The sequence below is a fragment of the Humulus lupulus genome, chromosome 9, assembly GCF_963169125.1.
Source record: "Humulus lupulus chromosome 9, drHumLupu1.1, whole genome shotgun sequence".
Classification (NCBI taxonomy): domain Eukaryota; kingdom Viridiplantae; phylum Streptophyta; class Magnoliopsida; order Rosales; family Cannabaceae; genus Humulus; species Humulus lupulus.
The window spans coordinates 87,744,931-87,759,362 of NC_084801.1; the positions used below are offsets into that span (position 1 = coordinate 87,744,931).

The 14,432-nt window shown below is 38.4% G+C and overlaps 1 protein-coding gene across 1 annotated transcript; it reads left to right on the plus strand.

Moving 5' to 3' along the window:
* The first annotated feature begins 5,349 nt into the window (after positions 1-5,349).
* Positions 5,350-8,852, plus strand: LOC133799278 (probable arabinosyltransferase ARAD1). The gene is made up of 3 exons (XM_062237294.1): positions 5,350-6,382; positions 7,491-7,856; positions 8,228-8,852. Exons 1-3 carry the CDS (start codon positions 5,450-5,452, stop codon positions 8,408-8,410), a joined length of 1,482 nt encoding a protein of 493 aa, XP_062093278.1. The 5' UTR covers positions 5,350-5,449; the 3' UTR covers positions 8,411-8,852.
* Positions 8,853-14,432: the final 5,580 nt, after the last annotated feature.

Consider the following 14,432-nt stretch of genomic DNA (forward strand, 5'->3'; position numbering starts at 1 on the left):
AGCATTATTTTGTATAGTTAATGCTTAAAGATTCTTATTGGTGATGTAATAAGGTTATGGTAGTTGTTTTATAATTTTTATGATGCTTGTGTGTTGATTTTTGAAAATAGGGACCAAAACCCCCAAGGGTTTTGTTGGAAACCCTAAAACAAAATACATGTTTTGAGCTGTGACTTCCAAGGGGTCAAGCATCCACTGTATACTAATTTTGTAAAATTTAATTGTACTGTGATGTTGTTGGGATTGAGTACATAAAATTGAGCTTTTGAAACACTCAAAAATGTTTAAACATGATTGAGTTATGCTATTTCAAAGTTTAGGTAAAAAACAGTTTTTTCGTATTTTTAATTTCGGGACCAAGTTTGGACAGCCACTATATAGGGAAAATGAACCAGTTTCTTCTAAAATTTGGTGGACATATTATTGGCATAACCTAGTATTCCACTGTAAAATTTGGTAAGAAAATACTAAACAGTTTGAAAGTTATTAAGTGTCAAAGTTTGAAAAAATTAAGGACTTGAAAATAAGGTCATTTTTACCTTATTGTTGGAAAATAATTTCACCAATAAAAAATGCTCCTTTTCACCTAAGATTTTACAAAGACCTAAAAGTTATACCAAAAATGGAATTGGAAAATTTTGCTAACAATTGGATAAGTAAATTTCAAGTTATGACATAACAACGTATGTAGTTAAAAATGTGAAAAATAGGATTTTCACACTTAGTGCAAAAAAATGAGATTTTGGAAGTTAAGGTAAAAAGTAATAAATTTCTTATTGCAAGAAAAAAACTTGGCAAGTCTTGAAAACATATTTTGACCTAAAATACCACTTTGAGTTTAGAAGGAATTATTTTTATTAAAGAATTTTTATTCTTTCTAAAAATAAAAGAATTTATTTATTAATAAGTTAATAAATTAAAAGAGGATTTAAAACCCTATATTTTGATAAAATAATTGAGTGAATTATTTTTCTAATAAGTAAACTTGATTAATTGACTTCGAAAAGATTAACTAGTCAAGATGGGAAATTTTTAATGGTTTTCCTACTTAAGGCAAATTAGGCAATTTTCTTAAAATGGTTTTTAGAGATTAAAACCTTAAGAAAAATAAAAGGAAAATTAAGAGTTTATTTTCTTTAAAAATAATTAAGGAATTTAATTAGTATTTTCTGGATATAATACCGACTAAAATCTTTCAAATATTTAACCGACTTGTTAAAAGTACGGGTTAATGGCGATGCGTTTAAAGAACAAGATTTTTAGTGGATTGTGGGAAAATACTATTGTGATACCCGAGCCTAGGTATCGAGACCATAGGATAGGTCTCCCCGAGACTTAGGGTTTATTCTAAAACATTTTTGTATGAATTTCCTTAATGGATTTAAAACCAAATAAGGATCATTTATCCTTACAAATGATTTTTATTAATATGACCAAACTGCCCAAAATAATAATAATAAATTATGAGTGTCATAATTAATCCGAGTATACTGTATGGATAACTATAGTATTGGCTAGCATAACTGAACTGAACGTTGGAGGGTGAAATCCTACTGAGAGCTAAGGACTCCAAGTAAGTCAACTTATACTGTGTGGTTGCAACATGAAATGACTATTGTATTGTATGTTAGTATAGGGACACATGCACATATACACACTGTCGTAGAAAGTTGCTTAGAGACGTTAGTCTAGTGGGTGTTGATTTAGAAAATATGAATGGTAGATATCCGTCATATCCTAGACGGCTGATCCCCGTCACACTGCTTGATTTTATTATGTCCGGTTCATTACCGCGACAAGTGGCCAAGAGGTCAAGATTGCTGGTTAAACCTAGGGGTGCCAAAATGACTGGGACCTAGGGACCCTCATGCTTACTTAAACATTGAACGATTAGAACCCGAGCAAGTGCTCTTATAAGTTATTCCCGGATATCAGCCGTGAATATTGGCCATTCAGTGAGAGTGCCTAGAGATAATAAGGGTTGCCAAGTTTGAGTGAGGTTAAACACCCTAGGGGAAACTGCTCACTAGCACCACTGATTAACATAGAAGTTTCTATAAAACCGTGTAAATTCGAGTACACTCTTGGATAAGTAGTGATGCCCTAAGTAACTTGATGGTTACCCTTGTGAAGGATTTACTCTTGGATAAGTAGCGATGCCCTAGTTAACATGATAGTTACCCTTGATGGGGATATTTATTGGCTAGATCTTAGTGTTGAGACTCGGTTCTCTCTTACAGATTAGCATTTATGCTGGTGGGCGTGTTATGACTGAATTTTTGGAAATCGTCGAGTGTTGGTCTCGAATTATATTGTGATATATTATATCTACTTGCTTTGGGATATTCTGAGTGTAGGGATATGTATTTGTTGATAAGATATAGTTGTGATATAATATATTTGCTTGTTATGTGATTTTCTGAGTGTAGGAATTTATCTGGTTATATGAAATAATTTTTCATTGGTTATCAAGCATGACCATAAGTTTGTTAGGACGCTTTGTGTTCTTGAAATTGATTGTGTAGGGTCCGGATGGATTCGAAACCCTAATTCTCTGCATGCTTCTATTTTAAGGTTGAACTTACTAAGTGTTTTCGATTACCTAGTTGTTTCCTGTTATAGGTAAGAACAAGGCAAGGCAAAGTAGTGAGCGCTGGAGTCTACCTTGAAAATGTACATGTGGACCGACCTCTTGGGAAGCCATTTTATTTTTGGAAATATTATGTAATTTTCCTAAACTAGGCTCACTCTACTCTTTATAAAATATGTTGTAATTATATGTTAAGTATGGTCATACGACTTTTTAAAAAGTTTTTTTTATATGGGTTTTGAGAAAAAATTTCAAATGAAAACATTTATATTTACGCATTATCGAGTCTTGAAAATCTGGGTCGTTACAGTTGGTATCAAAGCTTGAGTTGAGCTGGTTCTGTAGACAACCCACATGTACATTTCGCAAAGATAGACCGGCACTCTCTGTAAGTACTATCTTTTCATATATGTTTCCTTTGCTTTCTTTTATTTACCTCAATTCTATAAATTGTAGGTTATGGTCGATATACCTGAGATAGGTCACCTTGTGATAGGAATCCTACCCACGATCCCTGTGCTTAGGATCTATTACTATAGAATCTTTAACGATGAGAATCCACAATGCTTCGAGTACGATCAACAACATCGGCATGTCATTTGGCAATAGACTCATTACATAACAGAAGTCCTTAATAGGGCCAACACACACAATCGACAGAGAGAGAGATATGTTAGTACTTTTCTAAGAGGCTCGGCACGGATATGGTTTCGTCACAGATGTTGGCGACTGATTCGCGACACATGGGATACTTGTCCCCAAAACTAATAAATTTAGTTATTGTTCTATCTAAAATGTTTCCTAGTAATATTATTTCATATGTAGTTTATTGGTTGCCTATGGAACTATATTACTAAGATTGAATCGATTAATAACTGCATAGAATGAACCACAATATCTAGTGAACGTTAATCATGCATTGCTTGCGGAGGATGAAATCGGAGGAATTGGTCATGGTCGGAGTGAGAGTGGGGCATGAAATGATTGGGGGCCCCGGGTGGCCCATATGTGACTAGCTGAAGGAATTGAGACCCATGCTGGAGTAAAAAGTAACTAGGCTGCTTCTAAGTCTTGAGTGAGGCCCTCATTGTTGAGGAAATTAAATGGGCTGAAGTTTGTTGAAAGCTGACATTACTATGAGAGAAGTTTACATAAATATGGGAAAAATAAACTATGTTTATTTATTTATGGGAAAAAAATAATTATACACAATATGGTAAGTTTTGAAAAAAAAAAGTTTAAAATATGGTAATTCCATAGAATATAAAAAATAGGTTACCATAATCATAAAAACACAAAACTCTCTCACTTTCTCATTTCTCTCCCTCACGATATCTTTCTCTCTTTTCACCCTTCTTCCTCTCTTCTTCCCCATTTGGTTATCTCATCTTAGCCCTCCACCAGCAATGCTACCTCCGCCCCCGACGATGACGACGACGTACCTCTACCCCTCTGGTTCTTCTTCTTCTTCTCTAGTTTTATTTCTATTCTCTTTGTTATTCTTCTGCTTTTTCACATCTCGTTTTGTCATTTCAAATATTATTTTGCACTTTATATTTAATTTTTTTCCTTCTAAACGTGCTGTAACAGGTTACAGTCACGATCTGTTATGATTTTTGGGTTTTTTTTTCTTCAGATCTGGTTAAGTAACCGGGTACAATGACGTCTGATTCTTTTTATTTATATCTGATTTTTTTAGATCTAATTGTAATCAGTTACAATAACGATTAATTTAGATTTATTTGTTTAGATCTGATTTTGTTTTCACACCTGATTAAGTAACAAAATATCATGACGATTGATTTTTCTTTTAGATTTGAATCTGTAACCAATTACGATTATGACTAGTTTAGCTTTTTTATTTGTGAACATATTTGTTTCCAAGTCTGGCAAAGTAACTGGTGACCATCGCAACTGTTTTTTTTTTCATATCTGTTTTGTTATTCAGACCTAACTGTAACCAGTTACCTTTACGATCAATTTAGTTTATTTTTTTCATATTAGTTTATTTTTCAAATCTCACTAAGTAACCAGTTACAATTCAATTGATATTTTGATAATGATACATTACTAAAAAAATCAAAATTGTTTTTATAGTTGTAACTAGTTACTACCACAACACTTAAAAAATAAAACTAATTTTTGTTGTTATAACCAATTATCACACATCACTAAAAAATATTGATAGTGGCACATGATTATTATCACAAAAAAAAATTAAAATTGTTTTGATAGTAGTAACCAGTTACTACAGATAAATTGTTGATTGAAGAATATAAAAAATTGAAGAAAAGAATAAGAAATGAGAATAAAAAGTATAGTGATGAATGTCTCAAATTTTTTTGTACAAAGAATTATGTAAAAAAAATATTTTATAAAATATAAATGATAAAAAATAATACAAATAGATTAATATTATAAAAATAATCTCAAAACATATAAAAACTAACTACTAAATATGTATAAAAGATAAAATATGGTATAAAAATCTGCCATATTTTTCTAAGTTTAAGAATAAATCTCATAGGTGTAATTTCCTCTTACTATGATGTTCTAAGCAAGAGAGGGCCATCTGGACTTTGGAAATGGATTGAGCCTTGAAGAGCAATTGGGCCATAGAGAGAAGAGGAGTAAGACTCGCTTTGAAGATTGTCTTGTAGAGAATGACGGCCCATGAACTGTTTCCGTCACACCCTTGCAAGTTCGGCTCTCGTGCCGTATACTTCCAAGTTCCAATCCAACCCTTATCAGTTTGGCCCTCTCTTTCAGTAACCATATGACACAAGGTGGGGTTCCGTCTACAATTATGTACCCCACAAGCGCACGTTATCACGGCGCGCTGTCCATAACTCGAAAGCAATGAGCGCTCGACTGAAAACCACGACCAGCCGAGAGCCTAGACTACCTCCCCTCCGTTTCCATGTTTCTCGGAACCCCAACGAAACCCTAGTCCTTCTCCGGAATCTCACAATGGCGAGGAAAGCCTCCCTTGCCAAGAATGCCCTGGCCATGGCCGCTATCCTCTTTGCCATCTACGTCATCTTCAACATATTTCATGGCCTCAACCCCACCTCAAAGCTTGGATCGGCCCTACCTCTTGGCACCGGGGAATCGTATTCGATCTCACTCAATTCGATGAAGAATCTACACAACAGTGCTGGAAATCCTGTCAGAATTTACCTCTATGATCTCCCGATGCGGTTCACTTATGGAGTCATCCAGCACCACTCATTGGCCCGCGGTGGTTTACCGGTTGGTGACCTCACGAAGCTCAATTACCCTGGTCATCAACACATGGCGGAGTGGCACCTCTTTAAGGATTTGCTCCGACCCAGTTCTGAGCGAATTGGATCGGCTGTTGTCCGGGTTTCGGATCCGGAGGATGCAGATTTGTTCTACGTGCCTTTCTTCTCGTCATTAAGTTTGAATGTGAACCCTGCTCGGCCGGCAGCGGAACCGGGTCTAGACCCGGTCAGACCGGCTTACAGCGATGAGGAAGCGCAGGAGGCGCTGGTTGAATGGCTGGAGGGCCAGGAATACTGGAAGAGGAACTATGGGCGAGACCATGTGATTATAGCTTCGGATCCCAATGCGCTGTATAGAGTGATCGATAGTGTTAAGAAGAGTGTTCTACTTGTTTCCGATTTTGGTCGTTTGAGGCAGGACCAGGGGTCGCTTGTCAAGGACGTGATTTTGCCATACTCTCATCGAGTTAACATTTATCAGGGCGATTTCGGTGTCGAAAATCGCAATACCTTGTTATTCTTCATGGGCGCTCGATACCGCAAAGAGGTAATTTGCTTGAACTTTTTTTTACTTAGTTCAAGGATTAATTTTGCGTTCTTATTGGTACTGTTTCCGGCCCAATTAATCTTATTCGCTTGTAATATGATATGGTAACACTGCAATGAGCTTGTTGCAATTAGTTTAGCGTAAGATTTTATTGTAGGTGTGAAACTTTTCTTAATATAGATGGAAAACAGAGATAAAAAACCACAAATGTGGGTTGCCAACGGTCAATGCACACCAGGTAATGGTGTACAGCTGATAAAATTTTCCCGGAGAGATACTGCTAGAATATGTATGATGTATCTCTGTGAAAAATAAAATAGTTTTGGGGGCCTGGGAAAATATTGGTCTTCTAGACATGAAACGGTACCTGCGTAATTATATTTTTGATTGTTAAGTATGAACAAAATGCGTGTAAATTTGAGGATGTTGGGTTTTGTGTAATTCTGCCTCAACATCCTATAACTTTTAGATAATAGGATTTGCAGTATCAAAATTTTTATGACTCAAGAACTTATTTTGCTCTTTCCCATCCTCCATGTCTTGGAGCACTTGTTTTGGTTTTTGGGTTTTATATGTAGATTATAGGTTGAAATAATTTCTTGTTTTGTTTTACTTTCTTAACATGGAGCTTGATTTTTGGGTTTTAAATGTACATAATAGAACAAAAAAAGTTTTCTTTCTTTCTTTATGCTAGCTCACTATCTCAGGATTACATTATGGTTCGTAACTTCAGGTTCCAATTATGGTGTGAAATAAGTTGTGAAGTTCTCCAGTCATTTTTCTGAATATGATATCCACTCTGCTTGATTTACTCTATGCCATATAGTGCCAATCTTATTTTTTACTTGCAAATTCTCGTTCATGTTTTTTTTTTTTAATTAGAACTTGAACAAACATACTTGCTCTTTTAAAGAGTAGTTTGATTGAATTTAATATTCGAAACGCCCAGGACTTACTTGTTTACTATTGGCTCCCTTGTTTAGGGGCTTTCTATTATGGATTTCCTTGGTAGTCAAAAGCTTTTTTTTGTCAATTGAGATGTTAATGATTTCTTCTTCTTCTTCTTCTTCTTTTTTCTTTTTCTTTTTGTGTCTGTTTTCTTTTATAGGGAGGTAAGGTTCGTGATTTGCTTTTCCAAATACTTGGCAATGAAGATGATGTTACAATTAAACATGGAGTACAATCTAGAGAGAGCCGACGTGCTGCTTCACATGGGATGCATGCATCAAAGTTCTGTCTAAATCCTGCTGGTGATACACCATCAGCCTGTCGTTTATTTGATTCCATAGTCAGCTTGTGTGTGCCTGTGATTATCAGCGATGACATTGAGTTGCCTTTTGAAGATGTTATAGATTACAGGAAGATTGCTATATTTGTTGAAACCACTGTGGCTTTAAAACCTGGGTTCTTAGTGTCAATGCTGAGAGCAATAACCACTGAAAGAATTCTCAAATATCAGAAAGAGTTGCAAAAGGTTAGACTGTTTGCCCTCTTCTTTATCTCTCGTTTAGCTGTATAGTGTTATATTGTGCATACATTTGTATGTTGTATTGTGGCAGCTTGGTGAATTTATTGAGAGAGAAAACAGTTGATGAGATATGTGGTTAGCAATGCAGTATTTCACCATCTCTGGACAGATTATTAATAGTAAATTTGGGTTGGCCAAGTGGTTTTTATGCAGCAGAAGTTTGAATTTAAAAGTTTTGGGGTTTCTGGTAACATGGTTTGTTCTGTCTACGTTTAAGCACTTTTCATATGATGAAATATTGAATTAATGCTTGATGAGTATAACCATAGCAATGCAATTGCAATTGTTGATATATGAATCAAAATGTTGGAATGCAGGTGAGGCCTTATTTTGATTATGGAAGTGGAACAGTGAATGAGATCTGGCATCAGGTGGCACAAAAACTACCTTTAATTAAATTGATGATTAACCGTGACAAACGGTTTGTCAAAAGGAATTTGACTGAACCAGATTGCTCATGTCTCTGCTCAAACCAGACTGGCATTCTAACGAGCTTTTGATGCAACTTTTGCCTGGAACAATGGTGCTAGTTGTACCATCATACAATTTTTCTTTCTCCAGACTACACTTCCATTTCACCAGTTCATGAGCACAAAATTTCCTTAGCCCTGTGTAATGGGTTTCAGAAGTTAGATTGCAAAATCTTTCTCCGGGTTAAAAGTGTGCAAGATCTGCCTGAGATTTTTTTGTATAAGATTGTATACCTTTTGCTGTAGGATGTAGATTCTTTTCTCTCACTTGTAATTCCATTTTTTTCACACATGTTAGGTAATAAATTAACAGGTATGTCTGATTCTCTAAGCCTGTCACTCTTATTCTATAGCTCTTTCAAATTTGTATCCTATTACAGGGTGTTGATGAGTTGATATGTAAACATTCTATTCCGACTATGAAAACATACTTTTTTCCCCCTAAAAAGTAGAGGGTTTGCCTTCCGCTTCACATTCAGTTTGGATAGATCTAATTGTTGTAAATAGGGTAGTGGTTGAGGGGCAGTTTTGGACAAAATTGATTCCCAATGTATCCCTGTACAAAAATCTGAATGCTATGCTGTAAATAAGAAAATAATACAGCTTATCTATATTAGTGGAAATATGTCATTTCAATGTCTTTCTCAACCTTCCTTTCGAAAATGATTTTGAAATGCACCACTTCAGGAGATAATTTGTTTGAGAAATTTAGGTACTTGTGCATTATAAGGGGTCTTTAATGGGAAATTTCACTCTATGCATAAAAGTCTACTATTACAAAAAATACCACCATTATTAACTCTTTCATTTTAATGCTAAATATTCCTCATCTACCCAAAATACCTCTCCTATTTTTCTACCCAAATTATTTTAACATCTCATTTCTCTCCTTACTTTCTTGGTTTCTCTCTCTCTCACAAAAAACCACAAAATCCATTCGAGCCCAACCCCCGTCAAGCCCAACCCTCGTCGAGCATCTTAGGCGACTCATCTCACCTAACTTCGTTGACCTCCATCTACCTGAGACCCTCGACGACACATTCCTTTCGAACCCGAGATTGACGGCGTTGATTTCCTCCCATGGCGACAATCAAAGGTTTGATCTCAAACCCAACTCCATTTTTAAGTGAAATGCATGTTGAATTTGTAGGTTTTGTTGGTTTTTTTTCTGGGTTTGAGCCAGTTACTCGATAGGTTCAATGGTAACTTGATAGTAAGCTTGATATGGTAGTATGAATGTGTCGATATGAGCTCGATAGACTTGATGGGGTATATGGTTAGGCTTGATAGGAGCTCGATGGGGTCTATGGTTAGGCTCAATAGGACAGTAATTGGTTAGGCTCGATAAGCTCGATAGGAGCTCGATGGGGTATATGGACAGGCTCGATAGGACAGTAATTGGTTAGGCTTGATGGGGTCTATGGTTAGACTCAACAGAATCAATAGGCTTGATTGGATATCGATATAGGCTGACACCTGGAAAAGTTCTGCTAGAGTATCAACCAGAAGACGCATTAGGAGCAGTAAGCAGCCTGGTCTTACCTGCGACCAGTCTGGTCGATAGTTCCGCATACAAAGCAACATTAATGAGAAGATCTTTGTAAATCCCGAATTTAACTCACACAATCTCCTGAGTATCCGATAATTCAGGAAAGAATATCTGTAACAATCTTTTGTAATCCCCCTTGAGCCTATAAATAGCAAAAGATAGCTCAAGGAAGGGACTTTTTGGCTTTTGAATCATTTGAGACTATAGTAATTCTCCTAGTGATATTGTATTGTTCTTGAGAGGTTAGTGAAACTCATTGAACCCTTGTTCTTTGATCACTCCTTTGATTCTCATATCAATAACAATCTAAGTGGACGTAGGTTATTACCAGATCCTGGGGCCGAACCACTATAAAAATATCGTGTTGTTATTACTTTTTGTCATTACGTTTTTCTCTACATAATCATTCATATCAAGGATATTCTGACTCCGTGTCAGTTGGCCAAATCCTGGGTCAACATTCTGGTACTTTCATTGAGAGCTTGATTAATCATTGCTGAGAAAACTACTGGAAGGAAACTGGAAGGAAAGCTGGACAGGCAGCCGCTGCTGCGCCATCAAATCCACCTCCTCCTCCCCCTGCAAGCGTGGCGAAGGATGAGCCACATCTGGACTTTGAGGAGGAAGAAATGGATGATGCAACGCTGAAGAGTACCCTGGGCGCGTTGCAGGAAGAGCTGGCTAATCTGAGAGCCAGTCAGGAGACTGCTGCCGGAGTTGTGGCACGGCAGCAGCAGGAGATTGAAAGGCAACGCGCGGAACTAAGCAAAAGGCAGGCGGAGATGGACCACCGCCAGAGTGAAGCCATGGCAGCCCTCGAGGCTGTAACGACCCAAATCCGCTAATAAGGCTTAAGGGCCTTGATTAGCGTGCCAGGAGGGCATGATGGGATTTATGTGTGACTTTGATGAGTTAAATGCATGATTATGATTTAAAGCATGTTATATGACTAGTTGTTTATCTGAGATGCATGACTATGTATATTAGTATGCATGTAGGCCCGGATCGTGTTAGAAGGGCATAATTGTAATTTGGCCATGTTGGGCATAACTGTATTGATATGTGATGATTGTTGAGACCACAGTGGTATGTGGGCGTATCGGTGATTTGTGACTTGAGGCGATCCCAGTGAGCAGGCTAGCGGAAAGTCATGACGGGAATTTATACCCGGCTCGGGGCGAGCCTAGGGGTATAAGCAGGAATTTAGAGAATAGATTGAGATTAATTTTGATGATGGGGATATTTATTTGGTGGTTTATCAGGTGTTGGAAAGCAACGGGAAAATATTAGAGACACTTGACGATTAGCGGGAATTGGGTAAAATGACTAAAATGGCCCTATTTGGACCAAAGGATTTAGAGTTAATAGGAAGGGCATTTTGGTCAATTGGCTTTTAGAAGGTTGATTTATGAGGCTTTATACACTTAGTGGGATTTATAGAGAAAGAGTGTTGGCTGTGGAGAGAAAGAAAGAAAAGAAAGAAAAAGGAAAGAAAGAAAAGAGAGAAAACAGAGGGGTTTTCCAAAGGATCGGTTCGGTTTGTGCATTTTTGCACCATTCCTCTCCATTTTTCTTGGAGCAAAGCTTAGTGGAGAGCAATGGTAGGCTGAGCATCAAGGATCTTGGGTTAGACTTGAAGATTTGGCAAGAACACATCAACTTTTGAGGTAAGTTTTAGAGATTTCAGTTTTAAGGGTTTTGATGGTTTGAGCTGTGTTTTGAGCTGAGTTGATGGGAATTTTAGGGAATTTCTGGGCAAGCTTTGATGATGAACAAGCTAAGGAGGTCTAGGGCTGAATCAAGGTCGAAATTTGCATCAATGGTAAGAATTCTAAGCCTTTAACTTTGTTGTTGATTGAATTTCTGGGTTTAGGGTTGTTCATGGTGAATTTTGAGATTTGGGTTGAATGTGCATGGGTTTTGAGTTCTTGGGATGCTTGGGATGAGTGTGGGGTGTTTATAAGCTTGATTTTGGGTTTGGAAAAGGTTTGGACAAGTTTGGGGTTGAATTGGTTGAAGGAAATCGCAAGATGCGATTTTCGGGTTCTGCTGGGCTGCAACTAGAGCTACAGCGCTAGTCAGTGGGCGCTGTAGCGCTAGCCCCTGTTCTGGGGGGTGTGTTTTGCTTGTAGCGCTACAGCGCCCTCTTTAGAGTGCTGTAGCGCTGCACTGTTCACAGAGGTGGATTTTTGGGTTTTTGATGAGGGATTTTGACCTAGGGTTCGAGGCTCGATTCCGCCACTTTGTTTTGGGGATTTAGGACTTCCCGGGGGCTCGGGATTGGTCCCGAGGCTAGGTATTCGGACTTGGGGTTCGGTGTTGACTTTGACCTATCAAACACCTGGGATCCCAAAAATAAGGTTTACAAAATATTTACAACTCAAAATAGATTTACAACAGGTTTGACTATCAAAAGAATGAGTTAATACAGCCATTTACAAAATGCCCCCAACCAAAGCAGTCGGGCAGGCCGAACATGTACGCGCCGCTCCCACGCTCTCTATACTCATGGCCGGTTGACTGACTCCTTGCTTTTACCTGCCACACGGAGCACCCGTGAGCCGAAGCCCAGCAAGAAAACCCAAATAGCACATAACATATGCAAATGATATCACTGGCATAATTCACTGATAAATAGGAAAATCATCAATTTAACACAAGCACGGCCATGCCTCCCCAGAGGCCTTACCAAAGCTTAAGGTCTCGGTCATTACCGTAGGATAACTCATGTATCCCTTGGGTCCCACCCTCGCTATAGCATCCCATGTGCTGAGAGTTACTTCCGGCCCCACTGCCGTACCCGGCCTTCGCCGCTCTCGGCCTTGCCGTTCATTCCATTATAATCACACATATAATACATCATGAAATAACCATTCAAACATACAATAATTCACCTAAGATTACACATTTGCACACAATACAATCTAGGGCCATGCCCTGCAATCACACAGTGGGCCTATGCCCTATTCTCGGGTGTTACGGTTTTCTTACCTGTATTCCGTGCTTTCCGATGCACCACGATCACGAGCACGGTCCTCTAGCACGAGCCTCTCCAAAATTCTAGTCACAACACACATAAAACAATTTTAATACTAACCAAACCCAAAACCACTTCCCGGGACCAATCCCGCACTCTCGGGACTCCCAAAATCCTAAAATAAGTCATTGGAAACATCCCCCGAACCCCTGGAGCAAAAGCTCAAAAATGGAAATTTTGGTGCCCTGAAAATGGCCTAGCGCCGCGGCTCAGCCCTACAGGGCCGCGGCGCTTAACAAGTCAGAGGCCACACCCCCCTGGAACCAGCATTGCGCCGCGGCGCCCAAGAACAGGGCCGCGGCGTGCCCTTACGAACCCGAAATTCTGGGTTTTTCTCCTTCAATTCCTTCATCCCAAAATACCTCCAAACCAACCCAAACACATATCTCAACCCCAAAACTCAATTCCAAACTTCATATGAACAATCTAACAACCTACAGACACTAGAAACAAGATCAAAACATCAACACACCCAAGATCCACACCTTTGATCTCTAATTTCAGCAACTCAACCAAAACCTTAAAAATCTTAACTCAAGCATTAAATCCCTCAAATCAACACAGAAACCAAACTTAAGTGTGTGTAAAAACCATACCTCAAGTGAAGAATCCACCCAACAAGCTTCCTTGGACTCCTCCTAAGCTCCCACTTCAGCCCTTCTACCCTTCTTCTTCTTTCTTCTTCTTGCCCTAGCCTTTCTCTCCTCTTCTTTTCCTTCTCTTCTAGTTTTATCAAAACACCAAATGATCCAATGCCCAAACCGTATACCCCATATACCCAGCTTGTAACGACCCAAATTCGCTAATAAGGCTTAAGGGCCTTGATTAGCGTGCCAGGAGGGCACGATGGGAATTATGTGTGATTTTATGAGTTAAATGCATGGTTATGATTTAAAGCATGTTATTTGACTATTTATTTATCTTAGACGCATGTATATGTGTATTAGTATGCATGTAGGCCCTGATTGTGTTTGAAGGGCATAATTGTAATTTTAGCCCGCCGATGGCATATTTGTGATAATTGTATTCCGTGATTTGTACCACGTGAGTGTGGTGTTATTTTGTGATGCACGTGCCGAGGCGGTCCTAGAGAGCAATTTAACTTAAGAGTCACAACGGGATTTCTATACCCGGCTTGGGAGGAGCCTAGGGGTACCTCGGGAATTTTATGGTTAAGTTGAGATTTAGCGGGTAATGGTTATTGGAGATTTAGTAACCTGGGTAACCATTAGTTACTGCTGAGAGTAACAAGTTCTAGGTAGAAAATGGTAGAAATGAAATAGAAGTAAAAGGACTTAAGTGCCCTTGAGGTTTAGTTGGGAAAGGATAGGCAAGGAGGGGTAAAATGGTCATTTGGCTGGGAAATTGATTTATGGCAGCTGGGTTATAGGGGGTACACGGTTTGGGGCTTGGCATTGATTGGTTTTGATAAAAACCAAAGAGAAGAAAAACCAAAGAGAAGAAAA

Coding starts and splice junctions, on each gene's coding strand:
- LOC133799278 (XM_062237294.1), top strand. CDS start 5,450: ATGAGCGCTCGACTGAAAACCACGACCAGCCGAGAGCCTAGACTACCT. Junction 6,383..7,490: donor GCGCTCGATACCGCAAAGAG/GTAATTTGCTTG, acceptor TTTCTTTTATAG/GGAGGTAAGGTTCGTGATTT. Junction 7,857..8,227: donor ATCAGAAAGAGTTGCAAAAG/GTTAGACTGTTT, acceptor GTTGGAATGCAG/GTGAGGCCTTATTTTGATTA.